The sequence below is a fragment of the Nothoprocta perdicaria genome, unplaced genomic scaffold (genome assembly GCF_003342845.1).
Source record: "Nothoprocta perdicaria isolate Ctin4 unplaced genomic scaffold, notPer1 scaffold_108, whole genome shotgun sequence".
NCBI classification, from domain to species: Eukaryota; Metazoa; Chordata; class Aves; order Tinamiformes; family Tinamidae; genus Nothoprocta; species Nothoprocta perdicaria.
This window is the reverse complement of record NW_020454183.1, coordinates 600736-626846: the sequence shown is the minus strand read 5'-3', so window position 1 is coordinate 626846 and position 26111 is coordinate 600736. Positions and strand designations below refer to the sequence as shown.

Sequence of the window (26111 nt, the reverse complement as noted above, 5' to 3'; positions counted from 1 at the left end):
CCTCAAAGGGTGGGTCAGGCTGCCCATTTAGGGCAAATCTGAGAACACTTTGACAGGGTTTCTTGTCCCATAACATAGTACCTGCGATATGCTAATGACTAAAGGGAGTTTCTAGAGTGTTCTTGTCTTGTTTTTTGCAAACTCCTCCTGCCCTTGAGGACACGCATGGCCAGTTCAGAGCACAGGGAGTTCTTCTCAAATGATAGTATGATGCTTCCATGGTCCTGTTCTCTGCACCCGGCTGCTTCACAGAATCCAAGGGAAGCGGGAATAGTTACATACTGCCAGCTACTCTTTGCCTAAAAGCAGTACTAGACATCCAGTTTTGAGAGCATCAGGATGGTAGCATACGCTGTTATGTATCCCCAAAATCAAGTGCTTAACTTTTGTGTAAGTGCTTTCATGAGACTTTGACGAGACTTGCACCGCTCAGAAGAATGGTTCTCAGTACTTGCCTTTGCAAACATTTCATTTTAAGCTCTTTGAGATGCTCCTCTGTATCTCCACAGAGTGAGTCTGATAAAACTCATTTGAGTGTTGATTCACATTTCCACGCTTGGTTATTGCTACGTGAGGGGAAGTTTTTGGGGTGAAATTCAAAGGATTTCAGGAACCAGGACTAGGCTTGGTCTATTTCTGTGCCTTAGCTGATATGCTGTGACAGGAATAGCTAGGAATGAGACATGAAATAGTTTCACTGAGGTTTATAACTAGTCCTGTTTTCTGGTGTGTGCTTCTAGAGCTGTTTTTGTTAGCTAAATAAGTCAGCTTTAGCAATACTAATGCTTTTTCCTTCTTTGCCTCTCTTCTACCAAATGGTAGTCTAAATGCCAACAGTGTGGTAAAGTTACACTGGCTCTCAGAGCTTGAAACTTAATGTCACAGAAAAGAAGCCAGGTTTACTTTATTACTTAAGCAGAAATATTTAAACATGGGAAAACATCATGGGAAGTTCTCTTTGGATCTTTAGGACAGATTAAAAATGAGAATGGAAGAAATTGTTTTATAAGCACCCACTTTTCCATGATGAAGACTTGAAGAATTGACATAGTCTGGCAAAGCCCCTATTACAGCTAAAGAATCAAGTGGTAAATTACACAGCATTGTAGGACTCTGCCTGAGAGGCAGCGGCTTTGGATTCCAAAGTGACAACCTCCAGTTTCCAAAACTGATGCAATAAATGGTATCTCTAGCCAAACGTAGAATTATTTCCTCAGTGAAAGATTTTTTAAGATAACCTAGTGATTCAACAGCAGCAACAGCCTTTTCATGTGAATAAGATAGCAAGGGAAGTGCTACGTGACTGCTCAGAGAACAGGCTGTTGCTAGTTTTCATGGCCATTGCAGTCACTGCCAGTTTTGAAGTTTCTCCTCTCTCCGCGAATAACCTTGCTGATCTGATGGAAACATTTTAAAAAATATGAAGTATTTCCCATCAAATGTTTATTCTCTGTGGTGTGTGAGATGAACACCACTGTCTAAGGGAGAAAAATGGCTTTCTGTTTTATGAGTCATGATAAAACAAAATGAGAAAAGAGGCACTACTTGGAATTTTCTGCAAGGTCTCTTGGATACATCTGTGTGAGGCATGCTGTATTGTCTTTAGCTGATATTTTTATATAAGCAGGAAAATGTACCAGATATTTCCTATCTATGTTAATACTTGATTGGACTCCTGATGATCCAGATATTTTTATTTAAATAGTCCTTACTTGGCTTCTTTTGTATTCAAAGCAGTGTTTCTGCATCTTTCTGTTTCCAAAGTATTAACCTAAGAGGGATTAATGTTAAGGAAGAAAAGCATCAGACTTCCTCTTTCTCTTGGTAGTGGGTGTGACAGTGAGTGTCACAGTGGTTTTCTCTGCTGGGTGCTGTTGGGTGCCTGTGGCTTTGGGCAACAGAGGCACCTCTTGTGCAGATGAGCTGGGTTGTTCCTCCTCAGTCAGATCAGTTCACAGCAGGGCTGAGTGGAATTACTCTACTCCCTTGGACTTGTTAACTGGCATTGAAAAGATTTGGCCTCTGCCCCTTAAATAGTACTTGATTTTAGATACCTGCCCCATACCTGGCAAACCCTATGGCTAGAAAACCTTCCTTAGTTACTGAGCAACTCCAAAATTGCACTCTCTGCTTTAACAGTGACAGTGGTTTGTTTTTATTTAACTTGTCCTGTTTTTTCTTGTCTAATTCCAGCCATACTGTTTTTCTATGGGTTTAAAATTTGCAATAGAGTGAAAAAATCAGATTCAAGCTGAACAGGAGCAGGGGTAGGTTTGCTGATATGAATGAAATGGTGCTGAAGACAGCTGAAGACAGTAACTGGACATCTTGTTGCTATTGGCTTTGCTTAACTTTTAAAGTAGTTATTAAGTTTGTAAGGTTCTTAGCTCTTTCACTTTATTACGAACAAAATATCTTTTTTTTTCTTTCTTGTTTTCTTTCCCACAGTGGGTCTTAACTCGAAAGAGTATTATTTGTTTTTATTTTTTAAGTAGCAGCGTGCTATAATTTTGCACAAAATTGCCACAGGGTTTGCTAGAGTGGGGGAGACTTGGAGCATTCATACAAGAATGGCCTTGTATGTGACTTGTCAATTGCCTCGTGAACAAAAAGAGGTCACATTTCTGTATCAGCTAGCTTTGTTGATAAAGAAATCCCACCCCCCCATTAAATATTTTTTTTTACCAGTGAAGAGAAATACTAAGCTCTAGAGGCATTCCAGGTGTAATGTTAAGATTAAACAGGACTTGCTTAAAGTACCTATATAACTCCACCTTCACTCCCTTTACCAGCTCAGGAGCAGGAAAGTTGGATTCAAGCTGAGTCCAAGCAGTGATAGCTCAACTGATATGAACGGAGTTGCATAGGATGAGAACCCTTGTTGCACTCGGTTACACCCCCAAAAATTACTTGCAAAAACTATTACTTCTATGTCTGCAAAACTGGATGATTTCCTCGTTGCCTGTACTCTGTAAGAAGTGCGTCTGACCAGCTTGTGATTTGAGTTTCCAAGGTAATGTGGACTCTCCAGCTTCTACTGAAGTTGCTTGCCAGCTTCTGTGAATCAGTTTCCTTGTATGTCATATAGATGTGAAACGTCAAACTTTTAGAGATATTGCTTATCTTAATACATTAGTATTTGGAAATTATATCGAGATGGATAGTTAGGAAATACTTTGGCAATGCTAACTTTTTTTCTTTGAGAGTATGAATTGATTGTATTGTCTTTGATGGAATAAGCATATGTAAAAGGAAAAATGAAGGACTTCTGCTTTAATAGACCTGTTTACATGGTAACATTACTTATATTGCTCTGCAGGCATGGAGATAGAAATGCTAGCTTTAAAGGGAGAAGCAGAAAAGATGCCATTTTCACTGCTGATATTGTAGCTGGGCTTTTTGAGGAGGAGGATTTATGTCCATATTAAATAGCAAAACATGAGTCACTGCCTCATTGCTGCTTGTACCAGAAATCTTATGTTATAAACAGTTAATCTCCTTTATGTAATTTCACTAAAAAGGTCTGGACTAGGATACCTATCATTCTGTGCTTTTTGGGAGCTAGAAGTTAGTTGGGATATAGTCTTTAGGTCAAGGTTTATTTTTATTCTTGTCTTTTACAACTGGGTTAAGTACAAACTGCTAAATCAATGAAGAAAAGAATGATGACTTCATAAAACTAAGCTATTTCTTTAGTACATAGTCTCTAATTTCTTTCCTCATATAAGATCAAACGAAGATACATTTTAAGGCTCACTTGTAACTTCTTAAAATCTTATATACTTGTTATATTATATGCAAAAACGCTTGTGCCATGAGTTCATGATAAATGATTAGGTGCATACTGGTAGGGAAAATGAAGTCTCGAGGGGCAGATAAATCTTCTTGCACTTTGATCACTGCTTGAAACTGATGTATCAAAGAGAAGCTAGCTCAAGAAAATGAACATCAGCATCCCTGAAACTTATTTATTTATTTATTCCTAATTCTTAGGACTTTATTGACATTTCCAGTGACTCATCTAATCTGCTGATTTAATGAAGAGGGAGATTTTTGTCATTCAGTCTCAGGTTATATGCTTTTGGTGAAGTAGAGAACTACTAGGCATATTTTTCTTCTGTTGCTTCCACTGTTTGAGTCTTTTTATAAGTTTTATTTTGCCTTTGCTTTTATACTATCTTCTCTGTGACTGTGAGTTTCTCTTTAATTGTTGGTCTTCAAAAGACTGTATACTGGCTGAGATGTTTTGTGGCACATGTGAAGACACCTTTATCCTCCTGATATCCATATAGAACTCCAGAGTTCTGGATACTTTGGAATAACATTGGAATTCTAAGCATCAGGTACTCTCTTTTAAGGTAAATCCTACATCTGTTTGCAAAGATGCCATATCTCTTATATTCATGAGAGTAACGCATTGCTTTAATACTCCCCAGTGCGTTTAGACTGAAAGTTCACTAACCTGCTCCTTTTGGTAGTTAGTAATTGTCCAATTCATATTTAATTATCTGGGAGATGTTTCTTTGCTTATTAAAAACAACAGCAACAGTGTGCACGCACACACGCACACACACACACATCAAAAAGAGAGGAATAAATCCAATCTGGAACAGGTGTTATATCAACGGGTACCTTCCAGTAATTTTTCTGTTTCCTTTATGTTAATAGAAGGATGTTGATACCAACAATAAATGGACAAGTCAGATATTCAGGTGATTAAAATTGGTGTGCTGTGAAGGATCGATGCAACTGAGCATATTTAAGATGCTTTCAAAAGAAAGAGATACTCTTCTAAAGATGAATCTGAACTATTTTTAGTAAATGTGGGTGGAATTACTGGTAAATGCTTTATTTATTCTTTCCATTGCAGAATGTCAGATTCCTTTTGGGATAATTGTACTGTTAGAAATAAATTAAAATATGAGTATGTGAGAAAAAATAGTTTAACAAAAGGCTGTTAAAGATCATAGTAGTGATTCTGAAGGTAGAGAACATTATTGCGACTAAGGCCTGGGATTATAGTTCCTAACCCACACTGGGGAGGAGAGAGATCATGGCATTGTGTTTGTAACCATTTTAACAGGAGTCTAAACACAGACGTGCATGTATATTATTTTTATTTACAGTTTGAAATTTTTGTCATCTGGAATTTGAAAGATTTGCTTATGTTTATTTTATAATCTTTTAAAATTATGTCTACTCCAAATCCTGTGCTGTCTATTGAAGGAATTCCATACATTTCTCTGATAAAGGAGTTTGACTTTCATAATCTTAATTAAGAGTTGAATTTCACCCATTTTCCAAATGTGAAAGTAAAGCACCTTTCCTTGTTTCTTATTCTTGTTTTGATTTTGTTTGACCAAATACGAATCCCCAACAGCTTGAAATGGGAGTAATTTTTTAGATATTCACGTTTTTCTGTGGGAAAGCTGCTCTTGGTCTCTGCTTGCTTCATATGGGTAAGGAAATGAAGCTACAGGCAGTAGTTATGGCAGCTTGACATCATATTGTTGATGCAACTGCTTCCATCTGAAGTAGATGTGTAATACTATTTGGAAATATTTGAATAATGAACAGACATAGAACAAGCATTTCTAAGCTGTCTGGAAGTCTGGAGCGGCAAGTTGGTGGCTGTTTTTTTTTTCTTCTTTCTTTCATGTGACCAGGACTTTTGCACTTAACAACAATAATTTGGTATAATCTTGCTGTTACTGTAGGGATTTGAAGTCATTTTGAGGTCCTGGTCAGATATCTTTGCTTGGGAAAGAATACTGGCTTAAGAGCTAATGCTTCCAAAGTGCTTCTAAAAGTTCAGCTGTATTTTTCACAATTTTAAATGCATAATTTTCAAATTAAAACAGGTTGCTTTGAGCTTCGCAGAGCTCAAACGCTGTGTGAACATAGTTTCAAATCCTTGAGTGTAGTGTGTCCTTAGCAATATTTATTTTATCTTTTTATTGTAATTTTTTATTTTATCTGTCCCTTCTGGCTTTTCATTTAATTCACTCACTTAAGCATCCTTTCGTACTGTACTCAGTATCCATTATAACATCTCTTCTAGGCTTGTCTCTAATGTGTCTGTTCTTATTTTTTCCTTTTATTTGATCCCCTCTTCTGTGTGATTTTGAGTATGGATGGTTAACTGATATACAATGATGTTTGTGATTTGTGTACATTAGAGTGGTTGAAGCAACCACAGAGAGCTTGTCATTCTGGATCTGGAAAAAAAAAGTCAATTCTATAAACTTTATTTACTTATGTATTTTTGAAAGGAAACTTTTTAGAAGTTTTAGAACTGGTCATTTCAGGCTTTTGCCATAGTCTTTATTTTAAAGCTAACTCTTGTTTTACATAAAAATCAACATCTTTTTCCTGTTTTCTTTTTTTTTTCTTAATGAAGCAATACAGAAACAGATGTGTAATTTTTTTCCCCCAGACTGTGATGTATTTCTCCTACAGTTATACAGAGAAGCTTCTAGAGATAGGTGGATGGAATTGGTTGGAATTAGTGTTCCAGGTACCATTCCCAGGTGATTGAAGAGGCTCATAACAAGGAGTTTTTGTTAGACATGTCCTTAAGACTTAAAAACTGCTCTTCTAAAGCAGAAGTTGAAATGTACTGATATTGTTTTCTGTCTCAAGAACCTTTAAAAACTTTAAAGAAGATTCTCATCAACTTCCACAAATGCTGGATTAGAGCTAGTAAGAAAATTGTGAGTTATGGAATTGAGGTGACATGGAATATATCATGGTCAGAGGAAGTGAGAGTAGGTGATAAAAAAAGACTTACAGATAAGTGATTATTTGGAGTCTTTGGGGTCCCTTAGATAGAATACCTCATATTTATAAAACCCACGAGTGGAAAAAGGCTCTTAGATCCCAGTACATCTTAGGTAGTTTAAGGCATTTGTTTCTTTCATGAATGACATGACACAGTTATCACTGTGGACGAAATATATGGATGCAACAGATAAGGAGGGAGAATGAAAAGAGATCCCATGTCTAAATTAAGCTATAAAATAAATTTGGTTATGTAGAAATAATATACCTTCCTGGCATTTGTCTTGTATCTGTGGCTTTTTTTTTTTTTCTTGCACTTTGTAGAAAAACCATGGGTCTGCTAATTTTTCAGAGGATTCTTGTAAAGTACAACACATAAAGTGTAATGAATTTTGTGGAACAACAACTCTTGTTGAAAGTGAAATTTATAATTCTAAGGCAGTGAATGCCTGGTCAGAGGGGAAGAGTAATATCAGCTACTAGCTCATTTGTGTTGCATCATCTGGGGTTTGGAAAATTGGATCATTACCTTGATCTGGGAGGGAAAAGATTGGTCTTACTTAATGCTTTTCATTTTGTGTCTAAATTTAATAAGATGAACATACTTAGCAGGGACTATAAGAAATGCAGTATACATTATAAACTATCTAAGGCGAAAGGAGCATTTTTACCTTTCAGGAGATTCGTAATGCTGGTACTAGACTAATGTTTGGGAACAAAGGCACATTTTGAGGCACTTTTGTGTTCTTCAAATTTTTGTTAAAATTCAAGGAAGAGAAACATAATGTTTCTCATAGTAATTACTGTCTGAACCCGTAGGAACTCGTGATCTTAGAAAGAATCAAGTTATTGTGTAATTGTAGTACATTTGTTTTGGCACAGGATCAAAAACCTATTTGTGTGAATTACAATTATTCTCTCTTTGACAGTTCTTAAGCAAGCAAACAGAAATAAGAGACTTGAGTTGACCAAGCTGATCCTGGTAAACAAGGTTGCTATGAGTACATAACTACTGAGCTCAATATTGTTTTTCCATTCTTGATGCAGGTGCACTAGAAGCTTCATAGGGAGCAGTGCATGTGGGAAGTAGGTAGCAGTGCATACTGGAAGTAGGGTCTGCCAGAATAACACGCTGCCCGGTCTTGTCCCGAATTTAGAGTTTTGAATGACTCCAAAGATGGAGACTCCACAAGCTGCACTTTTTTTGTTTGTTTGCTTGTTTGTTAATACCAGCCCGTTAATGAAGTTTGTAGTTAGATCAGTTTTGGTACCACCAGACCAGGGAGCCATCCCTCCCTGGCTGAGGATTCCTGGGAACGTGAAGTTATTGTTTTGTTCTCTGGGATGGGCTCAGAACATGAGTCCTGAAGTTTCATATTTAAATTTTGATATAATCTATATGGATTTTGGTACTACAAATGTTCTAGAGCTAAAAAATTTTCTAAGTATACATCTCTGTTAGAGATCTTATCTAGCTGATACTGTTAATAAAGGAGTAGGTTCTTTATAACATTGATTTTTCTGTGATTCTGAAGGAAATAATTATTCAGTATTTATTTGGATATACTTTTGAGTCTGAAAAAAGTCTTAATCTGACTGTAATTCACTTTAATACTGGAGGTTTTAATATTTAAAGAAAAGAGAATCCATGATGCAACTTCTTTGGTAGAAATAGGAGAAAAATCTTCCACAGTTGGAAAATTACAGGCTGTGTAGGTGTTGAAATGCCTCCCAATTCAAATTCTTATTTGGCAGCAAGCCAGATACTAAGCCCTTCTATTTTAAAGGGGAACACTCCACTTTTCATTATAATGCTTGCTCATAGAATTGCATTTTTTAGCAGTTCTGGTTTCATCCATCTTAATGCAAAATGAATAAAGTATGTAGTAAAATACTTCCTCCAGCTTGCTTTGAGTTTTTGTATTCCTACTGGATATCGCAAAAGTAGGTGCAAAAGTGTGCACCTTTGCCTTGGTGAGGCTGCAAGGTGAATTTTAGCAAGTTCTGTGTCTCAGCTGCCCTGTTACCCTCATCCACTTTTGTGGCTATAGGTTTCATCTGCTATTGCAAGTAGTACGTGATTCTCAAAGAAATGTGCCATAAAGCAGAAAAGCTTTGGTAGTCATTGTTATAAATGAGATAATAAAGTGATTTTGAATAATGCAAAATACTACAAGCTGTAAATAGATCATTGTTTAATCTTCATTTAAATCCTGTTTTACCGAGTGACACAACGCTGTCCTCTCACTGAGTTTAGATGTTATCGACAGACCATGTTTCTAAAATTAGGTTGTATCAATGCTAAAATCAGTCTGAGAAGGTGTAGTCTAGTTGCTTCTCCCTGATTTTGATAGGGTTTAAAGATGGCTTTAGTATAGGTCTGACCATCAAAAGTTGTCAACGTTCTTGTGTTTGCAAACAACACTTAAAATAGACTGCTGTCAGTGGTAGCCAGACAGAAAATTGGCTCCTAATACTTTTTCAGAAAATCACAATAACTTGAACTGATTTTATTACAGAGGATTAAAAAAATTGAAAGTTACTGATGCAATTTTTCAGTTGTAATATGCACTATATTTATAAAAGTAGAAAGGAAATGTGTATTATTTTTATACTCTTTGCAAAATTTTTCTCCTTGGCCTTGAAATTGTGTGTCTTCAATTTGTTGTGTCTTTTAGTCTCTCATGTCTTACTCTGTCTTGTGAATTTCCATGCAAGTCTTAAGTAGTATAATTTTATGGAAGTTCAGAAAATGAGAAAATATAATATTTGAGATATGAAAACTAATTAAATTACTATTGTCTGATTGGTAAAATGAAATCACCATTCTATTTGAGGACAGAAAAAATGAAGAAAACAGAAAGTGAGCAAAGAAACACTAAAGTCATGATGTTTTACCTAAATTCCCCAATAAATAAGGTCACAAGGTAAACCATTGTTATATATAGAACGGAAATTCAGAATCTGCTCTGTCTGACCCTTCAGACTATGCTGTCTCTGACCACCAAAAGAAAACTAAAGTAGTTTATGAAAATTTGAAATATCCACATTTAACAGGAAATAATTCTTCTAGGCTACTACTCTTAAGACCACAGTTCTTCACCTAGCAACATGTACAGTTAGTTTTACATCTAATGTTAACTCTCTTAACTGCTATAATTTTTATTTGCTTTTAGCTATTATAAACATATAGAACCAGTAAATGTGAAGTCTCTGCTCTGAATATGATTCCCAAATTTTGCTTAGTGGGTCAGAATGTTGCAGCCTTGGTCATAACTTGGTCATAATTAATCATAACTCTTCTTCTATTTGAATGAATCATAACTCTTCTTCTATTTGTGTTTTTAATCTTTGTAACATTTAAGAATTACATGGCCTGCAAATAGGACAAAAACAGTGATTCATGGAATTCACGATGGGTAACACTCATTTAGAACACAGTTAGTACAGTTAATAAGTTGGTGGTATACCCTTGCTGATTGCTCTTGAAATATGGATATTAGGCATATTTGATTTTTGTCCCAGATCACTTAGTTAAGTCTGTAATTGTCCAAATATTTTTGAGGACAATGTATGTTATTATGTGGAAAACCAGTGGGACTACTGCTGGTGGTAAAGGTGAGCAGAACCTGGCCAAGGTTTGCTATGTATTTCTGAAACTTGTTTACAGTGTAAGTATCCATAGATGAACTGGCCTTTGAGTCTGCCTTTCTGTAGGCAGTGTATAGAGGATATATGGGATATAGGCCGCTGTAGAGAGAGGTCTGACCTGTTTCTGCTGATATGAGTTGTTCCCTACCAAGACCTGTTTCTCTGCCTTGATTATGAAGGAAAATAATCTTAGACGAAGACATGTGCAGCCTGCAGTTAGCTGGGGTGAATGCAGTTGTATGTGCTCAGCTGTGAACAGGCCTTGGAAGTATTGGCACCTTCGGGTTAGATGTGTAAGCAAATGAGATGTAAAGATTGCTGTTGCATTTATCCTTTGTGGAAGCGGAAGGTTTTGTTGGTGTGGATCTTAAGTGTCTTGCCCCAAACCCTGACACAATGATTTTTACTACAGCTATATGGAGATCTTTGCAAATAATAACCGAAAAAAGCTTTTCCATTAGGACACTGTAGTGTTTCTGTTAGGGTATTCTAGTCTCCAGTGATTTTAATGCAAGCCTTTTACTTTTGCTTCTCACTTATTACACAAACATATCCTCATTTTCCAAAGTGCATTCAAATGCATTTAACAAAATAGAGCAAAATTGAACTGCTTGCTTGTACCTGTAAATAACTAATTTCATTTAATTTCTGAAAGACACGGATGTTGAGGATGATTTAGAGTATTAGGGGAATGTGCAATAATGTATTCAGCTCTAAATGCTGCAGGAAGGCTTTGCGTTTTGGCTGTGAATATCCTAATATATTGCAGTGACAGAACAGAACTCCAAGTTGAAATTCACTGTCTTGTGACTGTTGCATGTACCTAGTTTCTTCCTCGGTATGTTTTGCCAAGAAAATTCAGAATGACCAGGGCATTCTATATGGAAACAGTTAAAAGTATTTTTAGCATGAGTTTCTTTTCAACAAGTGTGTAATCATGTTGTACATTATAATTATAATGTCATGCTAAGAAAAACGCTTATATGTGTTCGTTATGTATAGTTCAGTTTAGTATGCTTAAGAAGAAGCATTTTAGTTGTTGGTGTGGCTGAGTCTCCTTAGCAAAGCAGATTTAATTCATTTAAATGGGGAAAAATGTGCATTTAAATATTTAGTTAAATTGTTAACTTTGGCATCCATAAGGAAAAAAGAAAGAACATTTTCTGATTCCATTTTGGACATTCATCCACCTTCCCTGGTGCCTACCCTGTTCTCTTCCTCCCCCCTTTTCTTTTATCTCTTTATCATCAACAGAGACAGAATGAGAAGAAACATAGAAGATATTTAATCTACGCTAGTTTTTGGGTACTTTGATGTTTCTTTGTGTTTAACAATATGAACATGTATTTGATTATCTTCCTTAAAAAAAAAAAATCAAAAACTGTATGTTTTAGCAATAATGTATGTTGAATATTTTTTTTAATTATTTTTTATGCGTTCTTCTATTTGCCCCCTTTCTGTGTTATATCATCTTCACATAGGAAAGCGTCTACAAAATCACAGCCTTGATGATCTAGTTTGAGGGGAAAAGGGAGAAAAAAAAAAGGTCTTTCAAATTCCCCCCCNAATCACAATTAAGAATTGGAACATCTCATCTTTGAACTAATACGGAACAGGTTTTATGGTTGACATGCTTTTTATGTTGTTTTCTGCTACCTAGTATCTTAGTTTTTAAGAAAGAAGTTAATGCCTCTTTTGACCTATTATTGATAACTTTGTCTTTTTCTAATGAAATCTGTGGGCTTGAGGCCATCTTAAGATCAGTGGTTAAAATGTATGTATTTTTGTAAGCTCTGGACAGGATATCCAAGGAACAAGTGTGGTGGCAAATCTTCCCGTCCTGATGCGGCAGAATCCTGCAGAAACGCTTCGTCGGGTTTTGCCAAAAATCAGAGTAAGTTTTTTTGTTTTTTTTTTCTTTTTTTTTTCCAGTGTTATAGTTTTATTCAGTAGCATTTAAGACTACCGCTGGGATTAATATTTTTGAGGTTAGTCTGACTCTTCAGTGGTGGATTGCTTAGCACATACTTTTCTGTAGAATATTTAAATGTAAGCTCTACTGCATACTTTTCTGCAAAAGCATTTTTGGTCTATAATATTGGACATCACTTTTCAACACTACGTTCCTGCTCCTCTTCCCCACCCCTCCAAAAAAATTGAACTGCTATTTGGCATATATTGCAGATATCTGAGATGTTTCTTTCTATCAAAACAATTTTCTGTAAGGGCTTCTTAATTATTAGTTTATTAATGAAATAACAAAAGTTATTAGTTAATAAAAATTAATTATTTCCTGTTACAAACAGGAAATGACTCTGGGCAGAAATAAAGGGGTAGTTGTAGAGTCTTGGCTTTTTATATAGGGATGGAAAAAAATTAAAAAGCATGATCATTAACCTGACCAGGACCTGGAAAAAGATCTGTACAGAGTTCAATATGTTTTGATCAAGAGGTACTTAATTACTTTATAAAATGATCTTCCTCACTGATAAGAAAGTATTTAACTGAAAAGGTGTAGCAAAAAAGAAGAGTTAGGAGCTGAAGACTGATTAAAAATTAGAAATGAAGCAGACCTTTTTCTATAATAATGATGATAGTGATTAGCCTTTCAGCTAGTAGCCATGCAAAGAAATATGTTTTCCATCTTGCGGTTTCCATACCAAATGCCTTTCTAGATAGTAAATTAAATGAGATTTAAGTTGATGAGCTCAAAGCAGAAATGAAATAGCAAAATATAATAGCTCCTTCTGATAGGAGGAGGTCAGTCTAAATCAAAGTGTTCCTTTTGGCTTTAAACTTCAATAATTAAAACTCTGCCGCGAATGACTGATTTTTCTTTTTTTCTGCAGATACTGTCATAGAGCAGATCCTTCTATGCTCCCTGTTATTCAGTACTCTCAGCAGAAGAATTGTTCTGCTGTGCTCATGTTTGCTGCAATTTTAAAAAGTTAAATGCCTTTATTTCAAAGAGAAACAGTCCTGACTATTAAGTGGAAATTTTGCATAGCCTTTAGAAGGCATAGCATAGCATATAGAAGTTAAAAGAGGGAAAAAAAAAGACTTTCAGGGTGATACCTATCTGACAGTATTGCCAATACATAATAGGGTAATAAACCCAGACTACTCTTTTTAGTATACTTGGGGAAACCACATAAATACTATTTATATTACAGGTGAGGAAAAAACAAGTGGGGTACATGCAAATGGGTACATGCAAATTTATCATCGTTCTTTAAAACCAATTAAAATGATGTGAAAGACCTTCCGCATCACTGTTTAGATTAGACCACTAATCACTGTTTAGATCTGTCACATTTACCTCTATACGGCATATTTAATTTTGCTCCTCTCAACACTAAAACACCTATAGCTATATATGTGACAGATCTAAACAGTGATTAAATTGAGTGTCAGATGTTTTGATTGAAGAAAACTGTGGCTATTGTTTACTGAAGTTTATACTTTACTCATTACTGTCTCCTTTGTTACAAACTCGCTTTCACAATTACTTATTTTCCTTGTATATCATTGTACCCTGGCTCTGTGCTGATTCCATATACAGAGAAACACCCTAATGATTAAATAAGTAAAATTGTGTTACCTGAGCTTAGATTGCTCAGCTTGAGGTGAGTGAAACTGAAAGGAGAATGGAGGTCCATACAATTTCATACATGGATCTGCACAGATCTGAGCACAAATGTCCGTGCAGGCAGATGTGTCCATAGCTTGGAAAAGGGCATGTTGGTGTCCACCAAAGTCCATGAGGAGGCACATCCAGCAAAGCTGTTCTCACATGTGCTTATTCAGAGCTGTGTGGATCCGTGGAGGAGAGTATTTGGAAAATTTATTTGATGGTTAACAAGTCTCTTTGCATTATATCCAGAGTGAAGGGACACATAAAATTGAGTTCAGCTCCATTATATTTTAACTTGCAATGCTGTCTCAGTCTGCTGTCTGCAGTGCGGATGGCTCTTCTGATTTTGGATTATATTTTGAATTTTTTTAATGTAATTCTATATCAGTTTTCGTAGATATTCTGATCCTGTAAACATTCATATTACAAACTCAGGAAGTGAATTATTTTTAAGGCCTTATTCTTTGCTGTAGCATTTGTGGTAACAGTAGAAGAACAAGGGCAGAGATAGCCCATGCTGATAATAAGAATGCAGTTTCCATGGCTATTGAAGGCATTCTGTTAATTCTCTTAAGCTTTTTTAGTTGGATAGCTGCTCAATTTTCTGGTTTTGATTTTTCTGCTTTTGGTGGGGGTGAATGCTCTTATAAATGTCCAAACCTGAGTATTTGCAGAAATCTCTTGAGAGATAAGTAATGATAAACTGAAAATTTATATATTTGCACATACAAACTCTATGGCATTTATCTATTGCCTTTTTTGTTGTTGGTGTTTTGCTATGAGAAAGTAAGCAAAGTGTACTAATTCATTTCCTGCCTGTTCTCTGCATAATCTTTTGTGCATGTTATGTATATAAGAAATTTTCTTAAAGTTTGGTTTACTTTTTTAATTAAAAATCAGGTTAATCCTTAAAATGTGATATGAGTAAAGCCTATTCATCTGAAGCATGAAGAAAAGAAACTAAAAGGTGACCTACATAACATCAAATAGGAAATGCAAAAAAAAAATGCAGTTTGAAATCACTCATGAAATGAGTGTGGTGCTTTGGTCATAGACTAATGCATGTAATTGTCTCATGATCAGATTTAGAACCAATGTTATGACTGTTTAACTTCTGAAGTAGACTTTTTAAGATTAATTATGTTGTTATATGTTAAAATTCTGTGCTAGTAAATACTGAGTTCCCTGACTAAATACCCTAATACCTCTTGGCTTATTTTTAAGGGAATATATATAAACTTTTATCTGTGTTCAGTGCTACTTGCTAAGTAAGAAATGTAAATGTCTACTAAAATTTTAGTATTGTTTTCCAGGCGAAGGAAATGTTTCTCTCTAATTTGTATGCTCAAATAGAGGAAGGAAGTGTTGATTGGCTTGTTTTTACATCTTGTTTTGTAAAGTAGAAATATCCGTACATAGGCATAGATGAAACTGAAAGTTGAGAAAATATATTATAATTAACTTTTCCTTTTCTTAAAAGATTCCTCTTAGAATAAGAGAGATTTGAATATTCCCAAGTAATCACTATTAGGAGAAAATGATTTTACAGCTAATTTTGTAATCCATCCATATTCTTGCATACTCATTCTTAAAAATGAATGTAAAAAATTGAGTGTTCTTTCAGTAACTTTCCAGCTCATCCTTTTAAACTGATATAATTTGTAATTATACAGGAAGTGCTGCATGTTGCGGGAGTGGAAATGCAGTTAACAGCTGCTGTTTCATTTTTGACTATTCTGCAAGAGGAATCAGTGTCCATTCATACGTACTCCCACTCCTTTCTGCACATCATTCTGCAGAATCTGGAACACAGGGATGCAGGTCAGGGCTTTACAACTACAATGATAACTGTTTAATTCCATATGTTTTGTTTCCGTAGCAACTGTATAATACTGTGTAAAACAGCGCACGCAGTTCTTCTACACTTGCATGAAAGACAACATTTTGACATGCTGACAACTTAAGGGTATTTAAATACGTTGTCTTCCTCCTGATGGAAGCAAAGAAAAATACTTGCTTTGATTGGAGGTCTGAATCTTGTAGTTTTTACTGATTCTGAAGTACTGAATTACTAAAATTCTCTGACTAAGAAGATAAAGGGAGAGTGATTGACATTTCTTCTATGATGATTTGTTTGAGCTTTTTTTGGCACTATCTTAAAGTTACACAATAAAAATGGCCTGCTGTTGCAAAAGTAGAAAGTTTAGGTGGAAAAGAAAGGAATATGCTAAATGAAGAAATTTTTCTTTTTTTAAGATAGAATAATTATTTTCCCCTGCCTACACCAGAATTTAAAAGGACAAGAAAATGGGGGCAGAATTTGCTTCTAATATATGCAGCTAAATAGTGAGTGTGCGAAGTCTTGAATGTTAATTTAAGGTCTTTTATATATTTAGCTCATTAAAGAGGTAAAGGAAAGAAGTGAGAACTAGTTTTATAAAGTGAATGGGCATTTGACTATACTTTATGTGTACGTACAACATAACGTATACTTGTTTCTTACTGGCAGGTGTCAGCAATGCATGGCTAGAAACTCTTCTTGCTGTAATAGAAGCTTTACCCAAAGAGACTATTAGACTTGAGGTAATAATATTCTTCCTGCTTATGCAAACAGAAAATTAATGTTGCTCTGTTTCTTCAAAAGTTTGGAGGTCTGTAAAAGTCTTATTCACTTCAATGACATCTGTGACCATTCTACATCTGTGAGAACCGGTAACATTTATGGAGCAGACTTTGAGAGGAATGTCCCTAGACCAGACAGGAAGGTTACCTTAAAAACCTTCAGTGTTCTTCACCAAATAAATACAATATACATTTTAACACTTGGATTGCGCCTAGTATTTTTAGAAATGTTTTCGTGTATCCTGTTTCAGATTACAGGGCAGTATATCATTCTGTCTCTTCATGAGGGAAAGACATCTTGTTTGTTACTGGACAAAATTGTGGTTTTCTGCTAAAGGAGACTGACCGCTAGAGATATTTCTCATTGTGTAATCTAATGTCCTGAAAACACTAGAGGCTTTCAGCCAGTAGCCTGAGGAAAAGGAATAAATTCTGTCACTAAGTCATAAAGTACTTCCATTTTATTCTGCTAATTTATTAAATTTTGTGCTGAGAATTCATATTTGATTGTTAACTTTTCAAATAGGGTTCTCTTACTCTGTTTATAACTTTAGAGCAATATAGAGCTGTAAATATATTATCATTTTTGTAGTGTAAAAATACACATTAAAACTAGTTAGTGATTGAAATCCACCACTGTTTTGTGGATTTGTTATGTACAGAAATCTTCTAAAAGATGAAAAGTTAGATGGCTAGGAGAAAAAAAAAAAAAAAAAAAAAANAAAAAAAAAAAAGGAGAAAATAATCTTGTAAATTCCAAACCTGCTGATAATTTTAGTGAGCTTCACACAAGTGAAGAGTTGTGATGAGCTACAGGAGATAACTCTGGTGTTCTCCCTGACTCAGCATTTGGATTTCCGTCATAATTCCTCTGCAAAAAAGTAGTATCCCTGAATGTTGTATTTTAAAAGTTCTTTTTTAGTTTATTTCTGGCACTGTAGATGTGATCCATCAAATGGCAGTGCAGCACCCATATAAGCTGCAGGGTTTTTGCATCTATATGGAAATGAAACCTCTTCCCTACAGACCCTCCAGAGTATACATAACTAAGAGATGTCATTGCCTCCAAGCTCCATACCAAATTTGGTGTTTCCTAGAAAAATTAATCAGGAAGAACCTCAGAGGGGTTCTCTTTTCCTCTTTATCTGTTTTTTGTTTTTCTGTGCAAGGGCAGATTCAACATTTTGTGAAAATTCCCAGCTAATAGCTGTAAATATTCATATACAACTTAGCTTCAAAATAAAGGCACAAATAGACAGATGTAAAATTGTGGCTGTGATGTGAATCATAAACTGAAATTTGGGCCAAGATATAGATTCTATAATTAGTACTGAATGTTAAATGCAAATTTCCAGTAGGCTGTTAATGTACATATGCGTTATTATTGTTCACACTCATTAATTCCATAAAAGTGATAGATGATATTTGAGACATACATTTTACTAGATTTTTTTTTAAGAAGAGAATATGCTATTTACTGTTCAATTTTTCTTCTTTTTTCCTTTATATAGATCCTGAATCCAATTGTTTCCAAGGCACAGCTTTCTCAAACACTTCAGTCACGATTAGTCAGTTGTAAAATCATGGGAAAATTAGCTAACAAATTTGAAACTCATATGTGAGTACAATGTTCATATATTTTTATTCCAAAATGTATATCAATTTTTCTTTGTTAGGGGACAAAAATTATTACAAGAAAACTACTAATTTTATTGCAATAATTAAATACTTTCCGTTTACAGATATCTATTTACAGGTATCTACAGGTTACTATATATCTAGGTAGTAATTAATGATAAAAAAAACCATTCAGAATGTAACTAGTATATTCACACTTGCTGATGTTCATATCTGACTTCAATTTGTATATTCTTCTACATGATCAGTACAATTTTCACATCAGTGTTTCATAGTATTTTTCTTAATGGGAAATAAGCCAAATAGTGAATGTCTCTACAACTTGTGGAAACTAAACTCAACTTCATCACCTTAAGATTTCTTATCATAAAGAGGAAACCCCTAAGAACCCACCTTCTTCAGGTTTTACTTTTTAATCCTAATTACACAAAATTAATGTGTAGAAATCAGAATAATAATAAAAAGAGTTCTTTTTAGAAATATAAAGCTTCTTGTTTCAATGAACTGAGAGTAGTACTGTTTCTAAATACAAGCTCCCTGTAGGTTAGATGAAGATCACTGAGAAGTTTCTGAGCTGTATTGATCCTCTGTTAGAATATTTTCAGTGCAGTTGAACAAGGTGAAAAAGAGATTTTGATCTGCATGTGTGGAGTATGGCACAGGCTGAGTAAGATTCATGACACCCTATCGTTCCCTTTATGGGAGAGATTGTGGTATAGGCTCAGGAGAGGTACTTATTCAAGGGAGTTAGCAATGCAGAAATATGTCTTCACATTCTTTTCTAAAAAGGCACTGTTTTTCCTAAGGAAAATTTATACTATAATAAAACTTCTTTAATATTTCATATGACTTCCAGGATATTTCTATTGGCATAGTCATGACCTTAAAAAAGGAAAAAATGGCTTTTTTTACACACTTTTCTAACAGCTGGCTAAATTCAAGTCTTTTATGAAAGTAGTTAGTACTTCAGAGTATTTTAAAATGCTACACTCCCAAGACTTGGTACAATTTTTGAAACTTCAGGGTAAATATTTGCTATAAGAAGCAAAATCATTTTCATTGGGATGAATCGAGGATGTGCACACAAACTTGAAAATGTTATCTCAGTTTTCATACCCTTTCTCTGAGTTTTAAAACAACATAAGGTTTTGGACAGAGATGCTTTATACTCATAACAGAATCTTGAGCAATGAAAGGAAACACAATGCCTGAATCTGCCAAGTTACTGTCTGTGTTTTTACTTAAACAGAATTCAAAATAGTTTTTCTGTGTATCTGCTGTTATTTTAACATAAATTGTAGGGTATACTTGCATAAAGTCATTGCAGTGTTGGGGCTATAAATCTTAAATTTCTTGTGAATTGTTCAATTTTATTCCTAAATGTAGTTTTGATATACGCTTTCCAAAGATAAGTATCAGTGACAATGAAGTGAGCCACCTCCTCTGAACATGTTTTGTTGTTTTTGTTTTAGTAGAGTAGAAAACCCTCATCGGAAGTGATATCTCATTGTATTAAATGTCACACAAACAAGATGGCAGAATGCAACTTATATAGAATACATCTTCTCCCTAAAGTATCACTGACTTCTACCTCAGGACATATTTTTTCCCTTAAATTTCAATGCTTTTGTGTCTCATTAATTTTGTTTGGATTTAATAACACATATATGTATTTATACACAGACTGACCTGTTAGAATCATCAAGAATGAGCCAAAGAGTATATGATTTCGAACCTTGCATTCATCTCATATTTGGGATTGAAAGAATTGGAATATTTTACAGCCTTCATCATCTGTATTGAAGCTTAGAATTAACTTCATCTACATATTTTATAATGCCTAATGGCTATTATAATTAGCACAGAATGTGGATCAGCTTCTACTGCCTTACAGTTAAGCAGACTGCTTAGTAGCTCATGAAATTTGGACATATTAGTCTGAAAAGAGAGGGGGGAAAAAAAGACTATTTTTACTTGGCAGCTGAGTTTCTATATGGCACATGCACAAGGCTGAATATTAGGTCCTGCAGAATTTGCTCAAGCTGTGTGCATTGTGTTGACCTTCAAGAAAAAAGAAATGCATAAAGTTTTGGAACATGACAAAAGATTGAACCACAGCAGTGTGTAAATGGTGATTTGGAATGTCTTCGGTATACACAGAAGAAGATTAATCCGTATTTGAATCAGAGTTTTCTTATTCATTGGAATGTCTGGCTCAGTAAAACAACCTCTTATTAGTATTTCTGCTTTCTGTTTTAAAAGCAAGGACGAAATTTAATAGAGTTTGCATTTCTATTTACATAACTCTTTGTATCCTTAAAAAGGTGCTAAAGATGATAATTAATTTAATAATCAATAAGCTTATCTGTTCTGTAGTTTTGAAAAGTGTTAGATGAAATATGAGCAAATTATGTCTGTAAATATTTTTGAAAAACTCTTTTTCTTTTCTTATCTGAAGCAGGGTATTATTTTATATCATTATCATTTATATCGGTAGAATCCAAGAAGTAAGTTTTCTGCATCATTAATTGCGGTGTGTGATAAATTATTTTTTAAAATTGTAGTTAGAGATAATACGTGAATACTTGAATATTACAAAATGGTTTTTATATATTTTTGTTCTGTATATTAATAAATAATGTTCACATTTTTAGTATTAAAAGAGAGATTCTTCCGTTGGTAAAATCACTGTGCCAGGACGTAGAATATGAAGTCAGAACTTGCATGTGTCGGCAGCTGGAACATATAGCTCAAGGAATAGGGTGAGTAACATTTGCATAACTGCTACTGAGTGCAAACTCTCGCTAAAATATTCAATGATAAGTTAGATGAGTTTTTAGATTAACACATGTATAATCAATAATAAATTCAAAGCATATAGATGCTTTGTGAAATTGCAGGTAGCTGTTTTCCATTCTCAGATTTGTATTTGTATGTGATGGTAAAATTACTGAACCACATAAAATTTTCTTTTAATAAGTTCATATTAAGTTTATTGAAATCATTTAAATTGCCCATTGATGTCATTTGGCTTTAGATTAAGATCTATTTAAAAATGCATGAGGACTATGGCAAGGCTTAGTAGTTTCAAGTAATTACCACTTTTTACAAGAGGATAAGAGGATGCAAAAAAAGGGTTTTTTTGTTCATTTGTTTTTGTCTTTGTACTGAAAGCAAATTTCAGTTCACTGTCAGCTTTGACTCTAGCCTTGAAGACTCTCAGTGTTATACATAGATACATATTAAAAGTTCTGGAACTTGTATTCTAATGTAATTGATTAAAACATGTTAGCTACACATTTGGGTTTGGTCTTCGGGTGAACAACTATTTTGAAATTTCTGGTCTGCGCTCCTGTTCTTGTGTTGAGGAGAAAAAAGTAGTAGATGCTAGTACAGGCTTAAAAAATTGTCAAGTGATGTTTCCTGCCCTGTTTTGTGCAGGGGGACAGATTAAAAGATCTTACTGGTCCTTCTGGCCTTTAAAAATGTGAATCTGGGAGTTGCTCAAGGATGAGGGTTAAACTGAAAGTTTGTAAGCTACTGTAAAAATGCACTTTAATTTGTTAGCACTGAAGCAGAAAATGTCTTTTCCTATGCCACTGCCAAATTTTGATTGGGATTTTTTTGTATGTGTTATGGTGTAGATTTTTTAGTTGCTTTAAAAAGAACAGTATCCCTGCAAACAATATGATTTACCTCAACTGTAGTGGAATTAGCATTCACAGCAAAAACTGAGGCTTACTGTCATGTGCTTAATATGCATTGTTTAGGTAAGATCATAAAGAATTGGAATTGCTTGATTCATAGAAAAAAATTACCTTTGTTGCAATGCAGAATAATATTATCAAGTGCTTTAGGCAACTCTTCTAGATGGCCTTCTTTCTATAGATGTTCATAGTACGTGAATAGTATGAACAGAAAATGATGTTATTTACCTGAGTAAAATTATTCATTTATTTTCATACTTGCTTCCTTTTATACCACAGGGAAGCAAAACATACTAAATATTTTTGACATTTTCTGTAACAAATATCTTTGTATTTAAAAGAACTCTGGCTACAGAAGAAAAGGATAGCATTTGCTGATAATATTGCTGTTTATAACAATTAAATTCAAAGAGTATTTTATCAAACTGTGGAAGTGTGGAATTCGAAATGCATTTTTACTGTGTATCTGTATTGTATCTCTATATATTTATGCAATCTCAAAAATCAATTCTGAGTAATGGGAGATTAAATAAATTAAGTAGTTCTGTTTATCTTCAGGGAGTGACCAGATAATTTTCTTTTTTCTGCAAAGGGGATAGGAGGGCCAGTTTTAACCCATGTATGCGTTGTAATGTTAAATGTGCTTCTCACATCATCAACCTAGAAAGCACTGGAACTACATTCAGAAAACATTTCTTGATTTAATATTTAATTCATGATTTCTGGGTCTCCATCTAGGGTGATGTATTAATCTTCTTTCCCATGACCCTTACAAGACATGTGCATTTCTTTTTTTTTTTTTATCTCCTTTCATGAGTTTTTTTTTTGAACTGTTTGTTAAAATTTTTAAAAATGAACTAAATTGTAAATTTTATCTGTACACTGAAAGTCTTCAAAAGAGCTAGGTGTTGGGTATTGGCAGTTGACAGTATCACCGACAACTTATCCAGCTTTAAAGTGGTTTAGTTGGTACAAGTACATAATTATCAGTTATTACATTGTGCTGTATAGTTGGTTTTTTTTTTTTTTTTTTCCCTCCCCAACATTTAATGTTAGCATTTATGTATCTATATACATTAATTTCTTCCTGGTAGTTTCTGCCTTGGCTCTTGCTTAGTGATTTAAATACATATATCTTTAATTTTATGAGAAGTGGAAAAATGGATAATTTCAGTGCATAAACTGTTGTCATGTTTTAAGTTAGTGATGAGTGAGTAGTGGGAAAATAATGTGTGTACTCCTGCTTATTTATCATTATTATGGAAATGTTGAAACATAGTGAGTCAGCAATCACAAAGCTTCTTTTTACTATTAAATGATGTAATCCCTAAATGTTTATCATGTAATTTTCTAGCAATTTTATATAAATTATTTATCATCTTTTCAGAAGAAAACTGTTAAGCTAAGGCTAAATTTGCTGGCAACTACAATTCTGTAAGGTGCAAATCAATTTGGCTGGTACTTTCAAACATTTAAAAATAAAAAGCATTGTTTCCCTGATTTGCAGAAACTCTTTTGGGTTTGATATTTTGATAGGCTCTTCTGGAATTTTTATTTCTATAAATATCTGTCTTTCTGTATCACCCACATTTAATCGTTTTTACTTTGGACATTATTCTTTTGTTATGTTAAATACTTTCTGAATATTCAGAATAATAATCAGAAGAATTTTCTTACAGTAAAGTAGCTTGACCTCTTCAGGTTTTTGAGATTGCATTTTTGTCCTATTTATTCTGAGCTAATTTGAAACCTATATTGTGATGATTTTTTGTATTTTAAGCTTATGTGTTTCTTCGGCTAATGAAAAGTCCTGAGATTATTTGCATTGATTATTTATATTTATTTTTCATTGTCTTACATTTTTGTCATTTTTTCCTTGCTGGTCACCAAAATAATGTTTAAATTAAATGTTGATTCATTCTATGTTTTCTCTTGACTGTTTGCCTTGCTGTGCAGGACAGAACTAACAAAAACCGTGGTGCTTCCTGAATTGGTAGAACTGGCAAGAGATGAAGGCAGCAGTGTACGTCTTGCAGCCTTTGAGACACTAGTGAATCTGCTTGAAATGTTTGATGCAGGTAAGAGCTTAATAGAGACTGGCAAGCCCAGTTATCAAGACTTTAAGGCGTCTTACAAATGTATTCAAATACTTTTTGTTCTGTCTGAATTTTTAGGACATTTCATTTATTTGGTTTTTAGTTTTTATCCTTTATAGTTGTGTATTTCTTATCTTAAAATGCATCATACAAAGTAATTTCGAAAGGAATATGACTCAGCTGTCCGTAAAACTGCTCATTTCTTATTCTAGATTTCTAATAGGATGAGACTAAGTCAAATAAAATCACTTTATTACTGGTCAGAATATTGGGTTGTTGTCATTTACTTACTTTTACTTATATTTACTTACATTTACTTTACTTAATGCCACCAAGATATGTAACATAATAATTTAATGCAACAGATATCAATTTTTGTGCTCATTTATTGTTAACTGTTTTTTATCTCTTAAGTGAAAAATAAGAGTCTTTAGTAAAGCTAGTCCTAACTGCAGCATGCCTTCTGAGCGGAGGAAGCCAGGCTGCAGTAGCAATGTGATATTTATGTGTGTATCAGTAAATCTTGAAGTTTTAGCATTCACTTTGTCAGATGCATTAGTAAATTTCTGAACAGAAAATATTTCTTTGTGACCTGTAAACTGCAGTACATACAACTGATCCATTTTTAAGAGGTGCTAAACACCAGCAGTTACTTTTTAAACCCTATAAAACTGAGTGTGTTTGGCACTGAAAGTTTTCTCCTTTGCAAAGGGAAAGTGTGTGTGCTTATTAAAATGTTTCACTGTATTTAAAGCAAAATGGGTAAGTGCTTGTATCTTCCCAACAACCTACCTTTTCCCTAATCAATGCATATATGTTGTTCTTCAGATGTAGGAATGTGAGTGTCTGCATGTCCTTTTGAGGAAGGGGAAATTCCCTGTTGTGTCTGGTTCTTTTGGCATAGTGCTACTGGGATGCCTACGTTCTTGGCGCTCAGATTCTCATCCCAAGTTCACATCAACACTGATTGGAGCAAACTTGGAGGAGAAGTACTTCCAGTGTAATTCTGGCTAGCTGAAATATTTTCATCCTCCAACCCCTTACCCTGCTGGGATTTTTTTTCATTATTTCAGAGCTTTTCCAGCTCTGATATTAATTTTTTCTCCAAAGTTTTTTGTACCTATAGAAATGTCCAAGGGAGCAAAGCTGGTGAGAGATGCATTCTGCAGTGTATATGACCAAAAAAAGAAAATGTCTGTTGAGCTAGTGATATCACTGCTTATTACTTCCCTCTTTTTACTTTATGCCGTCTTTTTCTCCAAATTCCCTAGTTATTTATCTTCATTAGTGACTTTATTTTGCACCACATTTCCCACTCCCACTCCTGTTTTACTGGCTATGCTATTCCTTCCTGATACATAAGTGAGGAGCAAATATTTACAGGAACTTGTTGATCAATTACTAAAATACACATGATTGCATATAAGCCATATGGAGAAGTATGTAAAGACATAAGATTGTTGGGATAGAATACCCTAACTGGAATTTTTAGCTGTTGGCACTTACATTAGTAAGTATAATGGGTTAATTTTCAAATTATTAGTCATTTACATTGAAACTATCAACTTTTCTGCACCCAGTCTTTGCCATTGTCCCCTCCCTCCCCAAATTACTCTAACTGTTCATTTTATTTATTGAAAAAGCACTTGAGAAAAAGTCATTGGGGATTATTTATAATTTTGCAAGGAATGTGTTTCTAGAGGTTTGGCCTGTGTACTTTTTGGTTATATGGTTGAACTAGTAAATGAACACTTTGCAGGTGATCCAAAATTGTATGCTAAGGTTTCTTCCACACAAAATGAAAACATTTTGTTTTCAATGAAAACAAGTCAACCTAAATATGCCACCATGTAAAAAAATCCTAATCTCTTAAAAATGTGACTGTTAAAAATATAATATATTCATATTAAGTATTTTAAAAATACATACAAGCCAAAATGTTTCAACTTGAACTTTTCCCTCCTTTATTTTGTAGGGAGACAG

General features: G+C 34.3%; 1 protein-coding gene across 1 annotated transcript in view; it reads left to right on the top strand.

Annotated features, from left to right (window-relative positions):
* Positions 1 to 26111, top strand: part of PPP4R4 (protein phosphatase 4 regulatory subunit 4) — a 58166-nt gene that overhangs the window by 6522 nt on the left and 25533 nt on the right. The window contains exons 3-8 of the mRNA XM_026046612.1: positions 12223 to 12325; positions 15739 to 15886; positions 16575 to 16648; positions 18199 to 18305; positions 20980 to 21087; positions 23989 to 24110. Of these exons, the coding sequence (XP_025902397.1) occupies positions 12223 to 12325; positions 15739 to 15886; positions 16575 to 16648; positions 18199 to 18305; positions 20980 to 21087; positions 23989 to 24110 (662 nt within the window). The remainder of the gene's footprint in view (positions 1 to 12222; positions 12326 to 15738; positions 15887 to 16574; positions 16649 to 18198; positions 18306 to 20979; positions 21088 to 23988; positions 24111 to 26111) is intronic.